This window comes from Leptodactylus fuscus, chromosome 5 (assembly GCF_031893055.1).
Source record: "Leptodactylus fuscus isolate aLepFus1 chromosome 5, aLepFus1.hap2, whole genome shotgun sequence".
Classification (NCBI taxonomy): domain Eukaryota; kingdom Metazoa; phylum Chordata; class Amphibia; order Anura; family Leptodactylidae; genus Leptodactylus; species Leptodactylus fuscus.
This window is the reverse complement of record NC_134269.1, coordinates 30,357,987-30,385,985: the sequence shown is the minus strand read 5'-3', so window position 1 is coordinate 30,385,985 and position 27,999 is coordinate 30,357,987. Positions and strand designations below refer to the sequence as shown.

At 45.9% G+C, this 27,999-nt stretch overlaps 2 protein-coding genes across 2 annotated transcripts; both read left to right on the top strand.

The window, feature by feature from the left end:
- The first annotated feature begins 286 nt into the window (after positions 1–286).
- On the top strand, positions 287–17,497 carry LOC142202577 (uncharacterized). Its single transcript, XM_075272766.1, has 4 exons — positions 287–409; positions 11,324–11,399; positions 13,085–13,977; positions 16,413–17,497. Exons 3-4 carry the CDS (start codon positions 13,104–13,106, stop codon positions 16,505–16,507), a joined length of 969 nt encoding a protein of 322 aa, XP_075128867.1. The 5' UTR covers positions 287–409; positions 11,324–11,399; positions 13,085–13,103; the 3' UTR covers positions 16,508–17,497.
- A 3,980-nt stretch (positions 17,498–21,477) lies between these two features.
- On the top strand, positions 21,478–27,433 carry LOC142204796 (uncharacterized). Its single transcript, XM_075276120.1, has 4 exons — positions 21,478–21,542; positions 23,380–24,061; positions 25,434–25,502; positions 27,154–27,433. The coding sequence occupies exons 2-4, from the start codon at positions 23,398–23,400 to the stop codon at positions 27,321–27,323; spliced, it is 903 nt and encodes a 300-aa protein (XP_075132221.1). The 5' UTR covers positions 21,478–21,542; positions 23,380–23,397; the 3' UTR covers positions 27,324–27,433.
- Positions 27,434–27,999: the final 566 nt, after the last annotated feature.

Here is a 27,999-nt window from a genome sequence, read left to right as displayed (position 1 = left end):
TACACCACACATAGCTCCCTATACTCCCCCCTCCTATACACCACCTGCTCCCTATACTCCCCACATACATATACATATATATATATATATATATATATATATATACACCGCCTCCTCCCCCTCTCATACACAGCCACAGTCTCTTCAGTCACACGTGCAGACAATCACACAGCCGCCGCTTCCTGTTATGAGCACAATACTGGCCCCGCCCCATCTGTCGGGTGGCCACGCCCCTTCCCGTGACGTCATCCCTACCTGAAGCAACTCCATTCTAGACACGAGCCCGGTGCCGCCTGCTGGGACTTGTAGTTCTACTGTCAGGCAGGGGGTCGGTGCTATGCAGAGGACAAGGACTACAAGTGCCAGCATTCCCAGGATTGTCAGTGCTGCTGAGGCAGGAGGCGATCAGGTACTGTGTATAGCATGCTGAGCTGTGATGTCATGTGTGTGCTGTGTGGCTACATGTATGTGTGCCTGGACACGGTCAGTACAGGTGCTGCAGCCTCAGAGTGTCAGTCAGTGACAGGTAGCAGAGATCTTGCCAGTGGTGACCTAGAGGCTGCCAGATGGAAAGTTATGGAGGCTCAGGCTGTATTCACACCTGCGTCTGAGCCCATCACCTCTGATATAACAGCAGATACCCAGCAGACCCCATTATGGCCAATGGCAGGATTTGTGCTTGTCCCCCTGCTTTACTGTCTAGTTTGTTATAAGACAGGACACTAATGTGAACACGGCCTGAGATCTTATTGTCCTATTTTCAGTGGTTTTCAGAGATTCCTCCATACACTGAAATGTATGATGGATCCGTAACAATGGAGGCCCCTCGGATGCAAGACAGCTGGGAAAACGTCCATTTTAGTCGTGTGCACCTAACCTAAGGCTATATGTACACCATCATGTATATTGTACAGATATCTGTGCCCTGCACTCACCCATTCATTTCTTACAGTGAGTCCTGGCCACAAAACGGATACGGATAGGACTTGTCCTGAGTTTTGCACTGGGCTCACGGACCTGGGTGTCCCTATGGGGCCATATAAATACTGGATCAGTGTGGTAGCCGTAAAAAACACATTGTGTTCATGGAGCCTTAGACTGCAATAAAAGCGGACCTTTTCTAGCTCCTTGGAGTCCTAGTATTATAGAGAGTCCATCATGGCGGTGCACACTGCAATAAATACATAACCTGCACCTGCAGGACACCGGACCTTTTCTAGTTCCTTGGAGCCCTAGTATAGAGAGTCCATCATGGCGGTGCACATTGTAATAAATATATAGCCTGCACCTCCCTGACACCGCACCTTTCCATCTCCTTGGAGCCCTAGAATTATAAACCATCCATCATGGCTGTGCACAGTGCAATAAATATATAACCTGCACCTTCATGACATTGGACCTTTTCCGTCTCCTTGGAGCCCTAGTATTATAGACAGTCCATCATGGCGGTGCACACTGAACTAAAATCATAGCCTGCACCTCTCTGACACTGGACCTTTTCTATCTCATTGGAGCTTGTGTATTATAGAGAGTCCATCATGGCTGTGCACATTGCAATAAATATATATCCTGCACCTTCCTGACACCGGACCTTTCCATCTCCTTGGAGCCCTAGAGTTATACACCATCCATCATGGCAGTGCACACTGCAATAAATATGTAACCTGCACCTTCATGACATTGCACCTTTTTCCATCTTCTTGCAGCCCTAGTATTATACACAGTCCATCATGGCAGTGCACATTGCAATAAATATACAGCCTACACCTTTGTGACTCTGGAGCTGCTGATCTATATTGAGACTAAGGACTGCAGTCTGGTGAAGTCTGTCACTCCACCCGATATAACACCAGCCACAGGCCATTGTAGGGGACATTACGCTGAGCACCATCTCAGTCTAACAGACGCATAATTTCCTTAATAAAGCCATCTTTATGAATATGCAAATAATGCTGAAATACAATGAGGCATGCAAAATCCGAATACGGAGGCCTCGGAGGCTCTGGCGCGCCCCATTGCACTTGAGCCTAATTTGCATGTCTATAGAGGAAGCTCTTTCAGGGATGCAGTGCATCTGTAGGACTGTGATGGTGCTCAGCATAATGTCCCCCCTGCTGAAAACCGCTCCGGTGAATTGTATGTGGGACTTTCAATGCAGCGATACAAAGGCAGGTTACTTAAAAAATAATATTTTTTTGTGCAAAAGAAGGAAAACAGAAAAAATGTAAAAAAAATTAACATTTACAAATGAAGGGGCACCGCAGAGGTGTCTGGCAGCAGCCACATCCCCTCTCCAGGAGACTTGCACCAAGCAATGTCAGGACCGATGGCTGCAGGCCAGGATCTGGTGTATATGGGCAGCCGTCTATATGTTATACTATCTGTGTAGTGTCTTATATCCCATTCTCCATCCACCTGTGTCATTTGCCTAATATTTCCTTATAGTAAAGGGAACCTGTCAGCCAATTCTTTCTACCCCACCACGGTATAAAAAACCAATAGGCTTTACGAAAATGCAAAGTTCAAGGCCCTATGACATGGCCGCCGTTTTAGCACTGTGTCTCTCTGTCACTTGAGTCCCTCAATGGATGTGAACAACGGACAGCACTAGTGTAAACCTACCATCAGACCCTTTCGCTTGTATGAGACTGAGCTATGAAAAACAGGAAGAGAACCTGCAATGAATTTTGCAGGTCGGTCCTATGGATCATCATGGTTGTGTGCATGGGGTCATTGTGCTGTCCATTAAAAAAGAACGGATGGCGCGCTGAAGACCTTTGTGTGCATGAAGTCTTACACGTAGGGATTAGGCGACTGGAGATCCTGTGGCCCTGCGACTCCTTCACTAAGGCAAGTGAATGGAATTGGGTTGCCACTCTGAGGGCTCTGTGCCGGCATAAATCCAGTGGATCTCGATCACTTTTTGACTAGAAGTCTCAGCACCCTTGTGGTCTCCATCCAACTCTGTTCATTTACATTAGGTAAAGAGTCATTGGCAACATGACCATCTTTATAGGAGCCGAAGCCAGTCACCATGTAGCCCTAGTCTTATTGGGGTGCTTGAATAATGGTTAAAGGCACACATAGTTCCATGATTTTCGGCAGATCTCCATGTACATAGGTTTATGTGCTGCTCAGTGGCGTAACTAGGAATGGCGGGGCGCTGTGGCAAACTTTGAGGGGTACATGGGTTTGCAGGCTGTTTGTGAATAAGAGGGTGACGTGGGGTGCAGGTTGTGTATAAGCAAGAGGGGAAATGGGGGTGCAAGCAGTGTGCGTGCAAGAGAGTGATCTGGAGGGGGGAACCCCCATTCCACCACACTCTTGCTCACCCACAGCCTGCACCCCCATTCCCCCTTATTTCTCACACACAGCCTGCGTCCCCAGGTCACCCTCTTACTCACCCACAGCCTGCACCCCCATGTACCCCTCTTTCTCACACACAGCCTACACCTCCCATTCCCTCCTCTTGCTCACATAGGGCAGAATGGGGGGTGCAGACTGTGAGTAGGAGGGGTACATAGGTGTGCAGGCTGTATGTGAGAAAGGAAGGAATGGGGGTGCAGACTTTACCCATGTACCCCTCTTCCTCACAGCCTATAACCCATTCCCACTGACCTGTACAATCCGGGAAGCTCCGCCCACAAAAGACACTGAGTCTATGTTAGTAAATTAAAGGACCTTTGATGACGTCATGTCTCAGGTCCTTCAGTCTACTAGTATAGATGCCGGCACAGGGCCTGGGGACTGCGGGCAGGAGATAGAAGTTTCTTCTGTGCTGTCACTGTGCAAGTGCTGGGGCAGCAGGGGCCCAGACAGCAGGCGGCCCCTGCTTGGGTGCAGTAGTAGAGGTAGCAATTGATGACTTTACTACTGTTAAAAGATGGACTGTGGAGGAGGCAGCTCCTCTCCATCCTCAGGTAGCCCCCGGTAAATAGGGCCCGTTACATCCTGGAGTTACACTAGCAGGTAACGGCCTATTTTTTTAAAAAAAATCCGCAGCTGTCACCAGGCCCCCTAGTGTCCCGGGCCCTGTGGCAGCTGCCTCCGCTGCTACCCCGGTAGTTACGCCCCTGCTGCTGACTATCGATCAGCTAACAGATGGAGGCAGCTGACAAAGCATGTCGGAGGAATATCTACATGGGGCAATGAATGGGCCAATAAGGGGTCTTGTATGTAATAAGGCCATTAGGGGAGGGTGCCCCATGGGGTACTGGCCATAGGGTAACCTACAACACCGCACGGCCAGTATTACCCTGCACTACCTGCACTACAGGTGTAACAGATCTTTAACTATGTAAGTGCCGGTGTCTGTGGCGTATCATGTGACCACCCTGAAATGCTGCCACTCTTCTTTGTAATGAGTAAACCTGGCAGGAGGACATGTCTGCTGGGCATCTCACTTCTGGCGTCTTCTCACCCAGATAAACTTCATTGACAGGTCTCTTCCTGTGTACAAATACAGAGATATATTAGCTCAGCCTGGCGGAGACCAGCTTGGAGGGGAGCCAAGCCATTACTTCTTACGTACAAAAATACGTGTTCTCTAAAACACCACAGCTCTTCTTGGTAAGGAGGAGACCTGAATCTGTATCAGCTGTATCTAGGCCGAGAAAAATATCCAACCTTATTGTAAAGCAGTCTCTATGTTAAAAAAAAAAAACCTAAAAACCTTTTATACTTGGAGAGGAGTCTCATCAGACTCCTCTCTGGTGCTCCCGACACTTGTGATGTTCTTGGAAGGAGCTGGGTATTTACACCCTGGCCTCACTGCACATGCGCCTGAGGTCCTCTGGCCTCCCTAAAGAACCAGAGCACCAGAGCTGGGACTACAGTATGAGGGGTTTTATTGTAACGGGGATTTGGGACACTGTAACGATGCTAGTTATCAGATTTGGAGTCCAAATGGTGGGGCAAATGGTACAGTACTTAAATAATAATAAATGGAGGAAAGGTACCTCAGAGGTAGAAGAAACCGTGGTCAGATGTTTGCCGGGATCGGTACACAGGAGCAGATCAACCATAGTCAGACGTTAGCAAGGTTAGGTACACAGGAAGAGCAGATCAATCGTAGTCAGGCGTTAGCAACGTTCGGTACACAGGAGGAGCAAGGTAGTGGTGAGGTTCAGGGCAACAGGAAGCAGACAGCCAGAATAATCAGGCACAGGATGGAGTGAGCTGTGAGTTTATATAGGACAGGCTAAACTGTGATTGGCCACAGAACAGGTGATCTTAACCCAATTACTCCAACAGAAGAGACCAGACAAGGTAAAGCACAGAACAAAACAGGATTCCAAATAGTACTATTGTTAAGGCCGCAGAACATAGCCAGGAAGTCATGGGTTCAAGACCCAGTGAGTTCAGTTCGTGACATTACTCCTCCTTCTCCAGGAGCGTCCTCTGGACGGTACTTGGCTTGGCTTTTCTGGATAGCGCTGATGAAATTCTCTTACCAGTTGTGGAGCATGGATGTTGTTTACGGGTTCCCATGAATTGTCTTCAGGACCATACCCTTGCCACTTTATCAAGTACTGTAACCGATTTCGATGAATTCGAGAATCCAAAATCTCTTCTACCAGATATTCCTCTTCTCCTTCAACAATAACTGGGTCAGGTGGAGGCAAGTTACGTCCCGGAATGGATTTTCCACAAAAGGCTTGAGAAGGGAGGAATGAAAAACAGGGTGAATCCGCATAGAATCTGGGAGTTTTAAACGAAACGCTACAGGATTAATTTGAGCCACAATCTCAAAAGGTCCAATGAATTTCTGACCTAGCTTGGCTGAAGGTATCTTGAGCTTCAAATTTCTTGTAGAGAGCCATGCCTTATCTCCTATACCAAAGGAAGGAAAAGACTTGCGATGTCTATCAGCAGTCTTCTTATAGCGATCTTGGGCTTCATGCAGAGCGTTTGTTAATTTTTCTTGAACTTGCTTCAAGGTAGACAGTCTGTCGGAGACAGCAGGAACTGAAGAAGAAATTGGAAGGTTGGGAATGAATGTAGGATGGAAACCCATATTGGCAAAAAATGGACTCTGGGATGTAGAAGAATGCTGGGAGTTGTTATAAGCAAATTCCGCTGTAGGAAGGAAATTAACCCAGTCATCCTGGAGATAACTTGTGTAACACCGCAAATACTGTTCAAGGGTTTGGTTAGTGCGCTCAGTTTGCCCATTAGATTGTGGATGAAAAGCAGAAGATAAGTTTACTTCAATTCCTAGAGTGGCACAAAAACTCTTCCAGAACTTTGAGGTAAATTGTACCCCACGGTCAGAAACTACATTGTCGGGTATGCCATGTAGGCGGAAAACTTCTCGGATGACTAATTCCGCAGTCTCTTCAGCAGAGGGTACCCCCTTTGTTGGTATAAAATGAGCCATTTTGGTCAGACGGTCTACCACTACCAGAATTGTACGCATATCTTTTGAAGATGGTAGTTCAACAATAAAATCCATGGAAACAGAACCCCAAGGACGAGATGGAATAGGAAGGGGTTGAAGTAATCCCACTGGTGAGGATCGAGGGGTCTTATTCCTAGCACAGGTTTGACAGGAAGAAACATACTTCTTTACATCCACTTGATATTTGGGCCACCAAAATGAGCGAGACAAAAGTTCTTTGGTCTTTTCGACTCCCATGTGACCTGCGGGTCTAGAGTCGTGAACAAGGCGCAGAATTTCTAATCGAGTAGTCTCAGGAACATATATACACTGATTAAGAGTCCAAACCCCATCTCTAAACATCAAATCAATATCTGTGGGGGGATGATTAAGGAAGGGACTCAATTATAACCTTCTTTGATCTTCTGAAGTATATCCTTGGAAATGATTGCCCCTACAAAATTCTTAGCAGGTAAAATGGTGGTCTCGGATGTGTCATCTTGTGTTATTTCAGAACACATCCGGGATAAGGCGTCTGCTTTTCCATTGCGGGATCCCGGTCTGTAGGAAATAATGAAATTAAATCTTGAAAAAAATAAAGACCATCTAGCCTGTCTACCAGAAAGTCTCTTGGCTGATCTAATGAATTCTAGATTTCGGTGATCTGTAAGAACCTGAACCACATGAGATGCTCCTTCAAGAAGATGCCTCCATTCTGTGAATGCTTTCTTAATTGCAAGTAATTCTTTATTCCCAATGTCATAGTTTCTTTCTGGAGGAGACATCAGGCAAGAAAAAAAAGCACAAGGATGAAGCAACTGTTTATCTCCAACTCTTTGGGACAGCACTGCTCCTACTGCTGAATCTGAAGCATCCACTTCAACTATAAATGGGAGGTCTGGATTAGGATGAACTAAGATAGGAGCAGAAGTAAAAAGTGTCTTTAATTGGTTAAATGCTTCATTGGCACTTGAAGACCATTTAAAAGGAATCCCTTTCTGGGTTAATTTTGTTATCGGACTAATAACTTTTGAGAAATTCCTAATAAATTTGTGGTAGAAGTTTGCAAAGCCGACAAATCTTTGGATCTCCTTGACATTCTTGGGAGAAGGCCAGTCTAAAATAGCTTGGATCTTACTAGGGTCCATGCGCAATCCTTCTGTAGAAATGATGTACCCCAAAAACTGAATTTCTGTCTTTTCAAATTCACATTTTTGCAGTTTAATATATAGTTGGTTCTCTCTTAGACGGCTCAAAACCATGGTAACCTGCTTACGATGTTCTTCAAGGTTTTCAGAGTATATTAATATGTCATCCAAATACGCCACCACAAATTGATCCAGCAGGTCTCGGAAGACATCATTAATAAAATGTTGAAAAGTTGCTGGGGCATTGCAAAGTCCAAATGGCATAACAAGGGATTCAAAATGGCCGTAGCGTGTTCGGAATGCTGTCTTCCCCTCGTCCCCAGGTCATATACGGACAAGATTGTATGCCCCTCGTAGATCCAACTTAGTAAAGATCTTTGCTGACCGTAATCTCTCGAGTAACTCTGGAATAAGCGGAAGAGGATAACGATTTTTAACGGTTATTTGATTTAGTTCTCTATAGTCAATACAAGGACGTAATGTGCCATCTTTCTTTGGTACAAAGAATATAGGTGCTCCTGCCGGAGAAGTGGAATGCCGTATAAATCCTTTGGCCAGATTTTCTTTGATGTACTCATCCAGGACCTTCAGCTCCATCTCTGCAAGTGGATAGATGCGTCCATAAGGTATGGATGCACCTGGTAAAAGTTCAATAGGACAGTCATACGTGCGGTGAGGGGGTAGCTGGTCGGCATTCCTTTTGTCACAAACATCTTTAAAGTCCTTATAAGGTTCAGGTAATTCGACAGTGATAGTGCTGGATCTTTCAGTAGCTCCTACCTGGGAAAGAATAGGCTGCTTCAGTTGACAATTTTGTTGACAATATTCAGAAGTGAAAGTTACATTTCCTGACTTCCAGTCTACTGAAGGATTGTGGATGCTAAGCCATGGTATGCCCAAAATTACTGGAAATTTTGGTGAAGAGATTAACTGGAAACTAATCCTCTCCTGATGACCGGGATCAATCAATACTTCCAGTTCAGTAGTTTCATGAGTAACCGGACCAGAATTTAAAGGTGACCCATCAACAGTTACTAATTCAACTGGTGAAGATCTTGCACTGTGCTCAATATGATTATCAAATGCAAACTTAATGTCCATAAAATTTCCAGCTGCATCGGAATCCAACATTGCTGTAGTGGACAACTTGTAGGAACCATATGAAAGCTGAACTGGTAAGGTGAAATGAGGTCGGTTAGAGGTCATATTGTCAGGACAAGATGTGGTGGAAAACAGAGGCTGTGTCACCAGACTAAGAGAAGCACAGTGGGGACAAGATTCCAAATTTGGTTGAATCTCAGTTGCCGCAACTGCCCGTTGAGGTTTCTTAGGGCAGTCAAGAACATAATGTCCAGGTTGTCCACAATAAAGGCATAATCTTTCAGCAAGGCGGCGACGTTTTTCAGCAGTTGAAATTGGTCCCCGGATGGCATCTACTTGCATAGGTTCTGGGGCCGAACCTGTTTGAGAAGGTGTCTGCATCTTTGGGAGAAACCGTCCCTCAGGTAAATGAGAGAAGGTGCCTGCATCATAATAGCCTCGTCTTTCTCGCTTCCTTTCCAGGAGTCTTTGGTCAATACGGACGCATAACCGTATATACTCCTCAAAGTCAGCTGGAAGATCTACTTTAACAAGTTCATCTTTAACAGATTCAGAAAGTCCTCCATAGAACCGCCATTTTAGTGCGGAGGTGTTCCAGGAAACATCAGAAGCCCAGCGCCGAAACTCTGCAGCATATTCCGCAACAGAGCGTCTTCCCTGGCGGAGATCCCGCAGAGCCCCCGCAGCAGTGGCGCAACGATTGGGGTCATCAAATACTAAGTCCATTGCTGCAAGAAAGTCCTTCAGATTGTCCAAAATCTCATCATCCTGTTCTAAATAAGGTGATGCCCATGCTTGTGCATCGTCTATTAGCAGGGCAATGATGAACACAACTTTGGACCTATCAGTAGGGAACTGTGAGGAATGCGTAGAAAAAATCATCTGGCAATGATTAAGGAATCCTCGGTACAAGTGTCTCTTTCCACCAAATTTTTCTGGTAGTGGAATCCGGTAAACTTGAGAGGTGGCACTGACAGCAGCAGAATTTGCACGCAATTCATTTACTTGTTGTTGTAATTCAGTGACTTGACTTTTCATTTCATTTAATTGTCCTTGAAGGCCATACAGAAGGTTATGCAATTCCGAGATCTGGAAGGCATGCTGTGACAAAGCAGACTCCGCCCCTCCGGCCTCCATGTTGGGCCTGATTATTATGTAACGATGCTAGTTATCAGATTTGGAGTCCAAATGGTGGGGCAAATGGTACAGTACTTAAATAATAATAAATGGAGGAAAGGTACCTCAGAGGTAGAAGAAACCGTGGTCAGATGTTTGCCGGGATCGGTACACAGGAGGAGCAGATCAACCGTAGTCAGGCGTTAGCAAGGTTAGGTACACAGGAAGAGCAGATCAATCGTAGGCAGGTGTTAGCAAAGTTCGGTACACAGGAGGAGCAGATCAATTGTAGTCAGGCGTTAGCAACGTTCGGTACACAGGAGGAGCAAGGTAGTGGTGAGGTTCAGGGCAACAGGAAGCAGACAGCCAGAATAATCAGGCACAGGATGGAGTGAGCTGTGAGTTTATATAGGACAGGCTAAACTGTGATTGGCCACAGAACAGGTGATCTTAATAACCCAATTACTCCAACAGAAGAGACCAGACAAGGTAAAGCACAGAACAAAACAGGATTCCAAATAGTACTATTGTTAAGGCTGCAGAACATAGCCAGGAAATCATGGGTTCAAGACCCAGTGAGTTCAGTTCGTGACAGACACTTACCCCCCCCAGTCCATAAAGAGCTGTAGGTGCTTTAATGTCCCAAATCACACTCACAGGTCTCCTTTAAATTTGAGATTTCATTTGTAGGGTTCTTTAACTTTTTTTTTATTTTTTGTTTTTGTGTGCAAATTTATGGCTAAGGCCTTATTCACACAGCAGTGATTTGCGTCAGTATTGTGAGCTAAGACCAAGAGTGGAGACTACAAAGAGATAGGGTTAAAGGTAAGATTTGCATCTGTTCTGTGTTTTTGGCCTCCTGGTTTTGGCTTACCGTCACTGATGCAAAATACAGATGTGTGAATAAGGCTAGGGTCACATCTGCGCTGGGCTATCAGTCGCTTAGGTCGGCCGGGGGACACGATTGGTGGAGATGTGGCCCGCTGAAACTGCAGTTACCTGCAGAGCCCATAAACCATTAAGGGCGGGTTCACATCTGCGCCCGGTCTCCACTTTGTGGGTTTCCGTCTTCTGCCGACCCATGAGCATCTTCCGGTCTCCGCAACGAATCCGTGTTTTGTTTTGTTTTTTAACTGGAAACAAAGTCCTACATGTCCGACTTTGTGTCTGGTAAAAAAAAAAAAAAAAAAACGGTTTTGCTGCGGAGAGGCAAAAGGCGCTCATGGGCGGAGACTTTGCAAACCCATTCAAATGAAGGGGTGTGCAAACTGACTGCTGGTTTCCGTCTCCTGTCCGGTTTCTCGGGGCAGAAGACAGAAACCTGAAAGCGGAGACCAGACGCAGGTGTCAACCCGCCCTTATTCGGGTCCGTCGGGTGTCCGTTGTTTTTTATACATAAACCAGCGGAGATTCTGGCATAAGTGTGAACGTAGCCTAAGACCTTATATGAAAAAACCCCACTTAGGATACTGACGTATGTAGTAACTGTCTGTATGAGCACAGTGTTCCACCCAAGCCTGTATTATTGCCCATACTATGGTCATGTGTTAAAATCTTTCTTTTCTTTTCTTTTCTTAAGGACACAAGGTTGTTCCGATTGGAGAAATCCAGCGATTGCTTCAGAAACACTTCCTGACTAAACCGGGTTCTGTAAGGTAGAGGTTCACCATTTTAATAGTAACAATTTCTTAGAATCTGTCAGCATGAAAATCCACATCAGTCTACTCACAGCACCTTATAACTGGGGGTTTTTTCCCCCACTTGGAATTCAGCCTGGCTGAATATAGGGTATTTAGGATTGAGTGATTTAGAACTTTTATTTACGGTACTTTATTTTTTATTATATTTTTTTTAAAAGCTTCTTTTTTTTCACTATTTTATTGGAGATTCTATACATTACTATTGCGGCTGGTCATAGACCTCCCCTCCCAAAAAAAGCCTTCCCCGAGGGGGGCTTTTTCAGCTGAAAAATTCGGCTTATACTCGAGTATATACGGTAATCCTATTATTGTTAAAAGGATTCTATCATTAAAATCACAGTTTTTCTCGATCACACGTAGGAATAGCATTAAGAGAGACTATTCTTCTCCTAGCTTTAGATGTCTTCTCCGCGCCACCGTTTGGTAGAAATCCCGGTTTTTGGCTGTATGCAAATGAGTTCTCTCGCAGCACTGGGGGCGGCCCCTAATGCTGCAAGAGAAATCTAATGCGACACCTCTATCTTCTTCAAGACGGCCTCTCTGCACGTCTTCTTCCTGAGCTGGGTTCAAACTTCTAGGCCTCGGGCAGAGCCGACTGCACATGCCCACAGGCCACAAGAAAATGCCCACTTACACAGCTATGTAACTCGGCTCTGCTTACACAGCTTACTGTGTAAGCGGCCATTTTTCTTGTGGCCTGTGGGCATGCGCAGTCGGCACTGCCTGAGGCCTAGAAGTTTGAACCCAGCTCCGGAAGAAGATGCGCATAGAGGCCATTCCTGAAGAAGATGGAGGCGGCGCTGGAGAGTTCTCTCGCAGCATTGGGGACCGCCCCCAGTGCCGTGAGAGAACTCATTTGCATACCGAAGAAAAACAGGATTTCTACCGAACATCGGCGTGGAGAAGACATCTAAGGGCCCATTCACATGATGTAACGTGGCATTGATTCTGACATGACATGACAATCAAGCACTTCAAATCAGAATCCCATTGACTTCAGTGGGTTCCGTTTAAAGCGCGTAACACATTGAAATCAATAGGTTAAAAAGCCTCCCACTGATTTCAATGGGTAGCGCGTGTAAGACGGAACCCATTGAACTCCATGGGATTCTGTTTTGCAGCGCTTGATTGTCAGAATCAACACCGCGTTACATCGTGTGCACGGGCCCTAAAGGTAGGAGAAGAATAGCCTTTCTTAAGGCTATTCCTATGTGTAATCGAGAAAAAAATTTGATTTTAATGTTAGAATCCCTTTAAAGGAGTTTTTCAGACTTTATTAAGGACATCTTTTTAGGATAGGTCATCAATTGACACCCAGGACCCCCCTGCATCACCTGTTTTGAAGTGACAGTGGTTCTCCTTAAGCGCCGCTTTCTCTTCACGTGCTATGTGATGTCACGTTCACCAAGTGAATGAGACTGAGCTGTGCACAACCGCTATACAGTGTATTGCACTGAGCTTGGTTTCTTGTGAAGATACAACAGCATTCGTCCAAAAAGTGAGGGGGTTTTTTTGGCAAGGGTCCCTGGTGATCTTTAGTTGATGACCTATCCTTAGTATAGGATATTGATTAGATTGTTGGTTAATTAGATTGTTGGTTAATTTAATTTTTTCTGTATATATTTTTTCTTTTCATACAGGCCAGTTTTTATCCCAATCATGCCTAGCTGTTTGGTAAACCAATGTATTAGCAAAACCGGAAGGAAAGGGCAGAATGGGCAGATCATTTTGCACCACTTCCCTAAGGATATCACAAGGATAAAATTATGGCTGCAGCAGACGGGCCAAGCCTTTAAGGATATAAACGCTTTAGCCCAGAGGATATTTGATGAAAAGAAATACTGCCTGTGCTCCTGCCACTTCACTTTGGACTCCTATATTATTAACGTTCAAGGAAGAACTTTGAGAGTCGACGCCATACCTTCTATATTTCCGGTTGTCAACGAAGATGAATGTATTATCCAAGAAAATCTAAAGAAAGACCGTAGAAGAACGAGGAAAAGACCTTTTGACTTGGCCACCAATAGCTTCCAACATCCTTTGGGACTACCTCGAACTACCCCAATAGTCGAAAGAATAATAGTCAACGAAGAAATGTTTCAGGACACGTCAAGCGACGGCCTCCAGCCGCCTACGATAGATCCTCCGACCACCCCAGTCATCGAAAAAGTAATAGTCAAACAGGAAATGTTCCCGGATACAGACAACGATAGCCTTCCGCAGCCTGCGATACAACCACCAATGATACCGCCTATGCTGCAGCCTGTGATGCAGCCTATAATACCGCCCGTGATACAACCTATAATACCGCCTATGATACAGCCAATAGCACAGCCTATAATACAGACTCCAATCATATTACTGAATGGAAGAATAAAAGTCGAAGACAAAACCTTTGAGGATCCGCAATCGACCACAAATGGATTCTGTAGCATCGCGACACAGACGGATCACACGTTATCAAATTCACTTGTTGTTTATAAAGAAGAGCGAGAAGTGGGATCGGATGTACAGGACGGTCGGCTCACACCAGGTATGTAGTGTTCATCCCAGTGGTTGTTTAATTTTCAACCTGTGTTACATGTAGTCTTGGGGGTACACACCATGACTGAGAACCAGTGCTCAGGTACCGCAGATTTAGCAAGTTCTCAGGTTCCGAGGCTCCTTGGGTTCCTTTTTTTTTGTTTTTCCTACTTGATATCAGGCACGGGATCTATCGCCAAAGTGTCCATTGTTGGAACTTTTTCCACTGTGGGGGTTCTTAGCTTGAAAAGGTTGATCTAGCCAATGCTCATTCATCTCCATACAAGAACTTTGACCACACGTGAAAACCAGATCTTCCAGATTTTGTTTTTCAGAGGGTTAGCTAAATCAATTCAGACCTTTTTGGATTGGCGTGTGTTTTCGTACGCGAGGTGCACACTAGTGTTCAGGCATTTTGCTTAAAATTTGTGGAGAGAAAAGCTCTGAAGGAAGGATTTTTCTCTCCTCCTGAAATTGGCGAGAACCCAGAGGACCCCATTATAATCTGTGGAGTCCACGTGTAACTGCTGTATAAAGAGGACCTTTCACCACCTGGGGCGCTAGAAATCCGGCACTGCGCTGAGTTTGGCGCACTATTGGCTTTCGTGATCTGTGCTCCCGGTGTAAAGCTATCGGTGCCGATACCGATTCAGGGTCAGAAGAGCGCTTCTGACAGCCAGTCAGGAACGCCCCTCCTAACAGCAGCGTCTATAGCGTTGTACTGTGAGAGCGGTGAGGAACGCCTTCCTCCCCTCCTGATAGTATTCGTCCATAGACGAGTACTGGAGGGCATTCCTCACCGTTCAGTGTCATGGCTGGGCGGTAACTTTTTCAAAGTTTAGGATTTTTGTAAAGATATTTAAGACTAATAAAAGCTATATAAATTTGGTATTGCTGTTATCGAACCAAACCAAAGAATATAAGGAATGTGTCATTTTTAATGAACAATGAACACCGTAAAAACGAAACCCTAAATTCACTGTCTATGCATGGAGAATGTTTATAGTATTCGTTTCCCTTATAGCATTATTATGACTACATATTATTTATTTCCATGACTGCAAACTTCATATTCCTCCGTGGCAAAAAAAATTCCTCAAAAAATGTAGTGTGACCTTTGGGATTTAGAACAGTCTTATGTATGAACGTTCATTTTGGACGAGCGATGGCCAGCGACGGCTGGGTTGATATCTTCGTCTCTGTCCCTTTTTGGAAACTCCATCGCAATGACTGCTGAAAATCGCCAGATGGAAAAAGTCCTGCAAGTCTGGCTTTTTTGTCCATTGGTTTCAATTTAAAGGGATCCTATCATTGGTTACCCTTTTTTTCTGACTAACACGTAGGAATAGCCTTAATAAAGGCTATTCTTCTTCTACCTTTAGATGTCTTCTCCGCGCTGCCGTTCGGTAGAAATCCGGGTTTTCTTCGGTATGCAAATGAGTTCTCTCGCAGCACTGGGGGTGTCCCTAGTGCTGCAAGAGAAATCTCCAGCGACGCCTCCATCTTCTTCTGGAATGCCCTCTCTCTGTGTCTTCTTCCGTCCTGGGGTTCAATCCTCTAGGCCTCGGGCAGAGCCGACTGCGTATGCCTAGAGGATTGAAACCCAGGACAGAAGAAGACACGGAGAGAATGTTCCAGAAGAAGATGGAGGCGGCGCTGGAGAGTTCTCTCGCAGCATTGGGGGCGGTCCCCAACACTCAAACAGCACTGGGGGTGTCCCCAATGCTGCAAGAGAAATCTCCAGCGCCACCCCATCTTCTTCAGGAACAGTTTCTTCACGCGTCTTCTTCCAGAGCTGGGTTCAAACTTCTAGGCCTTGGGCAGAGCCGATTGCGCATGCCACAGGCCACAAGAAAATGGCCGCTTACACAGTTTACTGTGCATGCGCAGTCTGCTCTGCCCGAGGCCTGGAAGTTTGAACCCAGCTCCGGAAGAAGACTCGCAGAGAGGCCGTTCCTGAAGAAGATGGAGGCGTCGCTGGAGAGTTCTCTCGCAGCATTTGGGACGCCGCCAGTGCTGCAAGAGAACTCCTTTTGCATATTGAAGAAAACCCGGATTTCTACCAAATGGCAGTGCAGAGAAGACCTCTAAAGGTAGAAGAAGAATAGCCTTTCTTAAGGCTATTCTTACATGTTAGTCAGAAAGAAAGGGTATCCAATGATGGGATCCCTTTTAAAGTAGTGGACAAACAACGAACCCTATTATAGTCATGGGGTCTGTTCGTTACTGTCGGCATCTATTTCTTTAGTGGTCCAGAACACCACACAACGGGTGAAAAGTGTGAATTTCCCTCAATGACTATGATAGGAAAAAAATTTGCTTATAGACTTCCCTTGCCAACAGCTCCATACTGTTCTTCGAATTAATCTACGTAAAAATCCCACCTTGGTAGGTTAGACTTCCACTGACCAAGGTCACCTATAAATCTGCCATTTTCTCTTGCAGATGTGCCAGACATCACCGTGAAAGAGGAGCCGGAGTATTATTCAGACACCGATGTATCTGCTAGATATTGGAAAGTGGAAAGTGCATGGAGCTGAACGTCTCGAGAAGACTCTACAGGACACAACCTGGAGGACCAAAGTATCTATAATGGCAATAAGTCTTTAGCTCAGACACATGGTGGCCACCCACAAGGACGGACATGGATTGGGAAAGGTGCCACCAAGTCTGAATTAAGAGGAGCGTAAATCCTATGTCACTTACCGACATTAGACATGTTCAGACTGCACAAAATTGACCATAGTCGACATGTTTAAAGATTTGAGAATCCATACAAGAAAGAGGCCATGTTTCTGGGGTGAATGTGGAAATAGTCTCATGGATAGCTCTCGGCTTGTGATATAGAGCGAGGTCCTCGAAGGTGCAGTGACTGTGGTTTGTAGGTCAGTTGTACCGGCAACCACACATCAGTAAGCGGCCATACGTGTGCACCAAATGCGGCACGGGTTAGAAGCCACGTTTCGTTGTGAGAAATGGTTTTTCTGGAGGATAAATACTGCGCGCCATCAGCGGATTCACATTGGACAGGGGTGTTATGGTCTGCTAAAACATCGGAGAATACAGCAGTGGACTCGTACATGAGAGGTGACGCACAGGCGGAGTGTTCAGAGAAAGTTTCACCTACAAATAAATATTGTAAGGCAGAAAAAATTATTAAAAACAATAAGTGAGGTGTGTGACTGCCCCGCTGGAACATAGGGAGCCGGACATCACCTTAAGTCAATCGGTTTCAGGGGCAAGCACTTGGCTGCCAAATACAAGCAGGATTACAAGATGGAGTCAGTCTACAGGGACCGTGACGGCCCAATGTCCGGCTGTGTATATACTCTGTATAGGTTACTTGCCTCTAGCTCTTCGCTGTTACATTGGTCTCTAGACTGTACATGTTACCAGGTTCTAAATAAACATTCAATGGGGTCATTTATAGGGTTGGAAATAATAGGGAAAAAAATAAAAATATTTTTGAAAAAACGTGTCATGGTTGGTTCAGGAGTCTATGAGAACCTCGATCGATAACTATAATCTATACAGAGTCTGGTCGCGAATACGATCCCTTTGGTAACGTGGCTTGCAAAAGTCACATTTTGTCACCTTACATCCACAAACTTTAATGAACTTTATTGAGATTTTATGTACAACACAAAGTAGCAGATAATTGTGAAGTGGAAAGAAAATGATACATGGATATCTAAATTTTAATCAAATAAAATTCTGAAAAGTGTGACATGTAAAAGTATCCAGCCCCCTGTACTCTTATACCCCTAAATAACATCCAGTGCGCATAATTGCCTTCAGGAGTCACTTAATGGGTTAATAGAGTCTGGCTGTGTGTAATGTAGTCTCAGTATAAATACACCTGTCCTGTGAAGGCCTCAGTGGTTTGTTAGAGAACACTAGTGAACAAACAGCATCATGAAGATCAAGGAACTCACCAGACAGGACAGAGGTGAAGTTGTGGAGAAGTTTAAAGCAGGGTTAGGTTATAAAACATATCCCAAGCTGTGACCATCCCAAGGTGCACTGTTGAAGCCATCATCCAAAAATGGAAAAAGTATTCTAGAACGGCAAACCTACCAAGACATGGCCGTCCACCGAAAAGAACACATCAAGCAAGGAGAGCACTGGTCACTCTGGGGAAGAAGGTGCTCTGGTCAGATGAGGCCAAACTTGAACTTTTTGGCCTAACTGCAAAGCGCTATGTGTGGTAGAGAAGTAACTCTGATCATCCCCCTGAACACACCATCCCCACTGTGACACATAGGGGGCAGCGTCATACTGGGGGGAGGATTTTCTTCAGCAGGGACAGGGAAGCTGGTCAGAGTTGATGGGAAGATGGAGCAGAATACAGTTCAATCCTGGAAGAAAACCTGTTGGAGGCTGAAAAAGACTTGAGATTGGGAAGGAGATTCACCAATGACCCTAAACATAAAGCCAGAGCTACAGGGGAATGGTTTAGATAAAAAAATATCCATGTGTTAGAACGGCCCCGTCACAGTCCAGGCCTAAATCCCATTGAGCATCTGTGGCAAGACCCGAACACTGCTGTTCACCGACATCTCCATCCAACCTGGCTGAGCTTCAGCTATTTTACAGAGAAGAACGGGCAAAAATCTCAGACTCTAGATGGGCAAAGCTGATCGAGACCGACCCCAAAAGACTTGTAGTTGGAATTGCAGCGAAAGGTGACTCTACAAAGTATTGCCACTTCAAAATTATCAGCTACTTATCACTTAAAATCCCAATAAAATACATATAGGTTTGTGGTTGTAAGGTGACAAAATGGGGAAAAAGTTCAAGGGGTGTGAATACTTCTGCAAGCCACTGTACAAATGCTGCAGAAATGAAATATTTTTTTTGTGCATAAGGTGCAACATTGGTGTCACCGTGTGATTTTAAGACAGAATAGGTCTGTCCCTGGTGGGCTAGGGTAATGTATAGTTTAATGGTTGCCCATCTGGTGGTCAAGGGTAGTAGATGGGTCAGTATCTGCTTCTCTGGTGGTCAGGGGTAGTAGATGGGTCAGTATCTGCTTCTCTGGTGGTCAGGGGTAGTAGATGGGTCAGTATCTGCTTCTCTGGTGGTCAGGGGTAGCGGAGATGTTAATATTTGGTCATGTTTTGCAGTGTATTATTTGGAAAACTGGTGCCATTAGAAAATACAAGTTGTCTAGCTAAAAACAAGCCCCGTAAGCTCTAAGCTATGTACGTTTATGGAATTTGATGTATTTTGTGATGTCGATAAGCAGTTGTATAACGAAGTGTACTGTTAATGTGAGCGCCCGCCCCAGGAGAAGCCATCAGGGCAAGTCCGTCATGTGCACTTTGTTTTTACATGGATTGCTACATTTTTAATAAAGCATTTTACCTATTATTTTCATAGCAGTGCCTGGTTGTAATCTTATACACGTCATATAGATAACTGAGAAGCCTGCAAGAACAAACAGATAGAAGATGGAGTCTCTGTATCCAAAAAGGCTATCCCATCGAGACAGTAACCACCTGGTAAAGGATTGGACTTTGGAACGCCGTTCCCGGAGCATATGTGTTTAGGCCTCCTGCACATGGACTAAGCTGGATGTGGTCCCGAGAACTGGACTCCCTACATCATCATGAGGAGTCCCTGCGCCTATACCGACCCCTACTATACAGGGTGATTCAAAAAGAAGGGTGCAAAGTTATCGCCTCTGTATTCATAACCGAGGGTATACAACACAAATTTGATAAACAGAAATACTATGTATCCACGTTTCATCTACAAATGTTCAGTTTCCACCAGTGGGGCAGCAGATATCTTGGCAGTAGTTTAGTTCTTGGATATGGACTCCAATTGTCTTGATTGGTTCAGATCCTGTGGCTTGGAGGTTGTGAGACGCACGGAGTCCTTGATGTAGCCCCCAGGTAGTTGGAGGGTCAGGTCTGGAGGCCGGCGTGTACTGCAATGTTCTGGTATAGTTTCATTCCAGTATCGATGAACATAATCTACACCAGGGCCGTTTCAACACATTGGTGGGCCCAGTGCAAAGGTTTCAGAAGTGGGCCCCCCACCCATCACCACCCACTTAGACATACCTGACCCACAAAAATTATAAGGGACGGTTGGGAGGACTATACAGTGACAGAAGTGCTGAGCTGAGGGCCAGGTCGCCTTATATCTGTTCAGCTCTCAGTAGTGGTCTATGGATTCACAACATGACCACAGCAGAGGGGGCGCTATTCTCAGCTCAGCGCCTGATCCTATCATTTAGAGATAGTTGGAGATCCTGGCACCTGGACCGATCAAAAGTTTTGACATGTCACTATGAAACATCAAAAGTGTCAGACGAGCTTTTTATCATCATCACACTACAGACTGCTCCCCATGACCTTCTCTCTCACGATGACTGCTCTCTATGACAACCCTCTCTCTAGCAGACTGCTCCCCCATGACCCCCTCTCTCTAGAACAGACTGCTCCCCCATGACCCCTCTCTAGAACAAACTGCTCCTCATGACCCCTCTCTAGAACAAACTGCTCCTCATGACCCCTCTCTAGAACAGACTGCTCCCCATGACCCTCTCTCTAGAACAGACTGCTCTCTATGACCCCTCTCTCTCAGACTGCTCCTCATGACCCCTCTCTCTAGAACAGACTGCTCTCTATGACCCCTCTCTCTAGAACAGACTGCTCTCTATGACCCCTCTCTCTCAGACTGCTCCTCATGACCCCTCTCTCTAGAACAGACTGCTCCGCATGACCCCTCTCTCTCTCTCAGACTGCTCCCCATGACCCCTCTCTCTAGAACAGACTGCTCCCCATGACCCCTCTCTCTAGAACAGACTGCTCCCCATGACCCCCTCTCTCTCACAGACTGCTTCCCATGACCTTCTCTCTAACGATGACTGCTCTCTATGACAACCCTCTCTCTAGCAGACTGCTCCCCATGACCCCCTCTCTCTAGCAGACTGCTCCCCATGACCCCCTCTCTCTCACAGACTGCTCCCCATGGTTCCCCCTCTCTCTTCTTACAGACTGCTCCCCATGGTTCTCTCTCTCTCACAGACTGCTCCCCATGGTTCCCCCTCTCTCTTCTTACAGACTGCTCCCCATGGTTCTCTCTCTCTCACAGACTGCTCCCCATGGTTCCCCCTCTCTCGTACAGACTGCTCCCCATGGTTCCCCCTCTCTCGTACAGACTGCTCCCCATGGTTCTCTCTCTCTCACAGACTGCTCCCCATGGTTCCCCCCCTCTCTCTCTCTCTCTCTCACAGACTGCTCCCCATGACCCCTCTCTCTCACACAGACTGCTCCCCATGGTTCCCCCTCTTTCTCTCACACAGACTGCTCCCCATGGTTCCCCCTCGCTCTCTCTCTCTCAGACCCTCCACCATACTGATCTCTCCTTCTGTCTCCATCAGCACTAAGCCCCGCCCCCTCCCATCCGACCACGTGACCTCCTGTAACCCGCTGCACTGTGGTGACATGGACTGTGTGTGAATAGCCCGCAATGTGAGCTGCCGCCTGTACTGTGCTGTGCAGTGCAGCAGGACTACAAGTCCCAGCATTCTCAGGATTAGCATTGCAACACGGGGAGCAGGTAATGTGTGTGCACAATGGCGGGTGATGTCATCTTCTGTCATCCGTGTGTGTGCTGCTTGTATGTCATGTACATAGATGGGACTGACACGTATCGTATAGGCAAAGCAGAGCTGTCTGTGGTAGTGACCCTGTGTCAGCCGGACATGGACACACCTGCTGCCTGGTCACTGCCGGATAGCAGAGATCTTAGTAATGGTGAGGAACACAAGGTATATAGAGCATTGCACAATGACATGTATGTATATAGAGGTATACACAGTCTGTGAGTCTGTCATGGCGGTACTCGCTGCAATAACCATATAGCCTGCACCCTATAACGTGGGAGCCCCGATAATGTCATGGCGGTACTCGCTGCAATAACCATATAGCCTGTGCCCTATAACATGGGAGCCCTGCTAATGTCATGGCAGTGCCAGCTGCAATAATCACATAGCCTACACCCTATAACATGGGAGCCCTGCTAATGTCATGGCAGTGCCAGCTGCAATAATCCCATAGCCTGCACCCTATAACATGGGAGCTCCAATAATGTCATGGCAGTGCCCGCCGCAATAATCATATAGCCTGCACCCTATAACATGGGAGCTCCAATAATGTCATGGCAGTGCCCGCCACAATAATCATATAGCTTGCACCCTATAACATGGGAACTCCGCTAGCTCCATGGAGCCCCAGCATTTTGCAGTATGTGTTATGGTGAGGCACCCTTCAATAATCACATAGCCTGCACCCTATAACATGGGAGCTCCACTAACTCCGTGGAGCCCCAGCATTATATGTGTTATGGTGGTGCCATGAAGCCTCCATGATCCTTAGGATAGGTTATCAATTGAAGATTGTGAGGGAAAACTATAACTCAGGACTACTGATGAGTGAGTAGTATTCGATCGAGTACCTCGCTGACATAAGAATGCGTGTAATCGGTCAAACACAAAGGGGTTAAGCACATTGAATATTCAAAGCTTTTTAACCCCTTGGTGTTCGGCCGATTACACGCATTCCTATGCCGGTGAGGTGTTTTATCGAATACTACTCGCTCATCACTACTCAGGACCCCTACTGATCAACTGTTTGAAGCAACAGCAGCACTGCTTGACAGGCCACTTGATATCATGTTCACTCATCACTATTCACTCAATGATCTGTGAGCAACTCAGTCCCATTTAAGTGAATGCCATGCACCGCCACTATGTACAAGTACAGTGCTGTGTTTGGTTCTCAGTGAAAAGGCTGCAGTGTTCACACGACCAGCTGATCAGAGGAGATCCTGGGTGTCGGACTCCATCCATCTTTGATTGATCACCTATCCTAAACATAGGTCATTCATCTTTAAGGCTGTAAAATCCAACAAGCCAGCCCCCTCCCCTATTACCTGTGCTTCCATTGAAATGCCATCCCCCATAGCATAGGTATCACGTAAAAGATGAGAGGAGGACGCTGAGCAAGCTGAAGAACAGGAGGGCAAGTCTCCAGTAGGCAAAACCTGTCAGGTGGTCGGATGTATCCAGATTTCTGTTGCACTTTGATGATGGAAGGGGCAGAATTGGTGCAAGTGACATTAATTGTTTAAGGCTAAGGCCCCACCTTGCAGAAAAGCAAAGCAGAACAAAAAAATCTGTATTGCACAGGACCAGAAAAGTGAATGACTTTCTGGGGGGAGGGTACAGCCTCTTCACCAAATATCACGCACCATGCCATACATATTGTAGAAGCTGTGCTTTGTATTGCCCCATTCCACTGACTTGAATGGGACTGAACTGTTTCCCTCTCTTGTTAAAATAATGCCAAATTTGAGTTGCTAATAAATCTATGTATATATTTGTTCTCCTATACAGGACCGTTTTATCCGAGTCATGCCTAGCTGTCTGGTAAACCAATGTATTAGCAAAACCGGAAAAAGGGGCCAGAATGGGCAGATCATCTTGCACCCCTTTCCTAAGGATTTCTCAAGAATAAAAATATGGCTTCAGCAGACGGGTCAAATATTTTCAGACTTAGATGCCTTGGCCCAGAAGATATTGGATGAAAACAAGCGAAACAAATACCGCCTTTGCTCCTGCCACTTCTCTCTGGACTCGTACATTATCAATATTCATGGAAGAACCTTGAGGGTCGACGCCATACCCACTATTTTCCCAATTGTCGGTGATGGAGAATGTATTATCGAAGAAAACTTGAGAAAAGACCGTAAAAGAAAAAGGAAGAGACCTTTCAATATAGCCACCAATAGCTTCCAGCAGCCAATGGTACAACCTCCAACCACCTCAGCAATTGTAATGATAAAAGTGGATGAAGATATGCTTCAAGATGCCACCACCGAAATCCTCCAGGAGCCTCCCGTCACCTCCGCGTATGAGAGAATAAAAGTAGAAGAAGGAACGTTTGAGGATTCGCAATTGACAGAACCTGGATTTTGCAGTATCGCGACACAGACAGATTACACCTTGTCAAATTCCATTCTTCTTCTCAAAGACCAAGAAACGCGATCTGATGTTCGGGACGGAGTATTCACACCTAGTAAGTATCCACAGGTCTACTCCTCTGACGCAACACTTACAAGTAATCCATCTGCAAGCAAAGATTCCCAAAAAAAGACCTTGGTCAGTCTTCCTTTAAGAGATTCTACCATTAAAATCACATTTTATCTCACTAACACATAGGAATAGCCTTAAGAAAAGCTATTCTTCTCCTACCTTTAGATGTCTTCTCCGCACCGCCGTTTGGTAGAAATCGTGGTTTTTGTCTGTATGCAAATGAGTTCTCTTGCAGCACTGGGGGCGGTCCTCAGCGCTCAAACAGCACTAGGGGCTTCCCCAATGCTGCGAGAGAACTCTCCAGCGCCGCCTCCATCTTCTTCTGGAACGCCCTCTCATTGTGTCTTCTTCCGGAGCTGGGTTTCAATCTGCTAGGTCTCGGGATTATGGCCGCTTACATAGTAAGCTGGTGCAAGCTGCCATTTTCTTATGGCCTGTGGGCATGCGCAGTCGGCTCTGCCCGAGACCTAGAAGTTTGAACCCAGCTCCAGAAGACGACACAGGGAGAAGCCATTCCTGAAGAAGATGGAGATTTCTCTTGCAGCATTGGGGACGCCCCCAGTGCTGCGAGAGAACTCATTTGCATACAGACGAAAACCGCGATTTCTACCAAACGGCAGCGGGAGAAGACATCTAAAGGTAGGAGAAGAATAGCCTTTATTAAGGCTATTCCTATGTGTTAGTGAGAAAAAAATGTGATTTTAAAAAAGCCAAAAGGGTTATTCCTATCTTGGACATTTATAGCCACAGAGGACAGTCGGGATCTGCATCTATTTTCGAGAATTCCCAGTCCCCCATCTAGGGGTTGTATTGAGCAGAGAGGTGGACACACATGTACATCTCATTTCTGTCTATGGCAGTTCCTAGAACAATTGACTATTGTCTCATAGAAGTGAATGGATGGCCAGCTCTCCCTCTTCTCATGATGGGACCTTTAATGTTCCTTTAATGTTAAAAGAGTATTCCCATTTTAGAACGTAATTAGCATACCCCTAGGATATGCTTTATTGTCATCTTCAGTGATGGTCCATCTCCTTGGACCCTAAGAATGGGGAAGTTGAGATCCCTTTGACTTTTTCTCCGCACTGTAGTGCCCCTGTCATCTCGCTGTGCGGGGAACTGACAAGTAGTCCTCAACTAGCAATGCAGACCCTTCTGTGTATGGGTGGGGGTCTCCTAGTTAAAAAGTTATGGTATATGCTATATATGCCATCATTTATATCGGGAAACCCCCCGTAAATGTTTGTCATGTTATCCCTCATTGAGCAATGCATAGCTTTGTTCTATCCTCTGAACATCCTAACAGGTCAGATTGTATCTCCTGACATAATATCATGTCCTGTTTTCTTCTACAGGTTTTGTCAATGAAAAACCTAAAATCATGTCCAGAATTCAGAAAGGTCGAGACCTATGTCATACAGTAGGTGAGTGTAATGCAAACATCTGCATTGTGTCTTTTAATATTCTTGACTAGAGATGAGCGAGTACTGTTCGGATCAGCCAATCCGAACAGCACGCTCGCATAGAAATGAATGGACGTAGCCGGCACATGGGGGGTTAAGCGGCCGGCCAGCGTCAAAGCGGAAGTACCAGGTGCATCCATTCATTTCTTTTTTTTTTTTTTTTTTTTTTAAATGTAGATTGTGAGCCCCACACAGAGCTCACAATGTACATTTTTTCCCTATCAGTATGTCTTTGGAATATGGGATGGAAATCCATGCAAACACGGGGAGAACATACAAACTCCTTACAGATGGTTTTCTGCCCTTGGCGGGATTTGAACATCAGGACTCCAGCGCTGCAAGGCTGCAGTGCTAACCACTGAGCCACCGTGTGGCCCCCGCATCCATTCATTTCTATGGAGCTTGCTGTTCGGATCGGCTGATCCAAACAGTACTCGCTCATCTCTATTCTTGACCCTACAGGTTTCCTTGTCTTTGTTCATTGTTCCCAATCATCCCATCTTCTTCTCCTCCACTTCTCCCAGTTTGTACCTTCCACAAATAGTCCTGATCCTGTCTTCGTTCTTAAAGGGAGTCTGTCAGCGTAGAGGACTTCTCTGGAGGAACATAGGGGCGTGTAATCTGCAGTTTGGGCTTCGATGAGTGCTGCAGATAACTGCCACTATGTCCCTCGAAGGGCCAGCTCCAGAGGCTAAAGGACAGTCATCTGTCCTCTCTTGGCTTTTGGAAATTCTTCGCCAATTGCAGTACACGCTACTGCACATACCAAGTGACATCAGAGTGCACCAAAAGCGCAGTACGCACTACTAGTTCAAGCGGCGCTCCCAGGTGTACTGTGACGTCATCAGGTGTGTGCAGTAGCGTGTACTGCACTTGCGGACGACTTAGGATGAAGTACAGCCCTCACTCAGCTTTCGGAAAACAATATACTACTCTTGCCCGATGACATCACAGTGCATCCAGAAGCACCATTTGTATTATTAGTGTGTACTGCACTCGTCAAAGATTTTCCGAAAGGTGAGCAAGGACAGAGGGCTGGTGGTCGGACCTTGGCAGACTTAGTCCTCTCACTAAAGCCCAAACTGCAGATTCCACACCCCTAAAGCCCTTTTCACTTCATTTACGGAGCAGCGGAGAGAAAGAAAAAACTTATCTCAAGCGCTGCAAGATACTATGTCTATCTTTCCATGCTATTTTGCACTGACAGACTCCCTTTACAGAGGACCTTTCATGTCCTCATAGATGTGCAGTATTATTCTATATCATACTTTGGTGGTATTTGCTCGGGTGCGAGAGATATCGGTGCTAATTAGCGTCGGCACTGATATCCCTCCACTGTCAGAAGGCTAGGCCTTACATCCTAGCATCAACAGTGGGCAGTAACAAATGCGCCCCCCCCCCCCCCTACTCTTCAAGAGCCTTGTAAGATCAGAGGGTACCAGCACCGATATCTCAGGCATGGGGCACATTCCATTGGGTTTCTCCAGTAAATCGACATATTCGAGCCATAAGGGCCGTGCACATGGTAAAATCTGAACTGGAAAATTTGATCCGTAATTTGTCTGATAATAATAGAAAGGTCTCGTGTGAATCTTCTGTTTCTCTATTGTAGATGTTCAACGCATCACCGTGAAAGAAGAACCTGAGTATTATTCAGACACAGACGTATCTACTCGCTATTGGAGAGTGGAAAGTTCTGTGTCCGGCAAACAGGAACTTCTGCTACAAGCACAAATGTGCAATGGAGTTGAGCAGTCGTGTCATTCGGAAAACTCTACGTGACAAGACCTGGTAGACCTAAATATCTAGAATCGCGAAGAAAAACTTTAGATGCGATACTTGGTGGCCTGTCTTAAGGAAAGACATGGATGGGGCCTGGTGATAATGGCGGAGTGTAACACATGCACAGAGTGCAGAACATCTGTGTGAAACCAGGTAGACGAGAGGCCATATTTCTGTGGTACATGTGGAAAAAGTCTCACTGATCGCTCCTAGCTTGTGATCCATAGAAGGACCGACACTGGTGGGCCGCCACACGCATGTAGTGACTGCGGTTCATATGTAGGTTGTATCTTTTGAGACACCATCAACCACAATGATGGATGAACGTCGGCCAAGTGTGGCTTCAGTCTTCTTTCTAGAACATGGGTAGAGTGGGTCGTGAATCTGGGTGGACTGGGACGGAGATGACCCGGTCCACCAGAATTACTATAACTCGCACTAGAAAACTAGACATGGGAAGAATATCCAAATCTGACTTCTATGATGTAATTAGGAAGTCAGTGCCTCAGGCATGCACAACGATACAGGGCGCTCACTGAGAATGTGCAAGTCTATCTTCCATGATGTAATTAGGAAGACAGAGCCTCAGTCAAGCAAACCAATAGAGGGCGCTCCCTTTAACATCATGCCGACCTTCTCAGAGGCCTTTGTTTGCAATAATGTTGGGATTTTACCA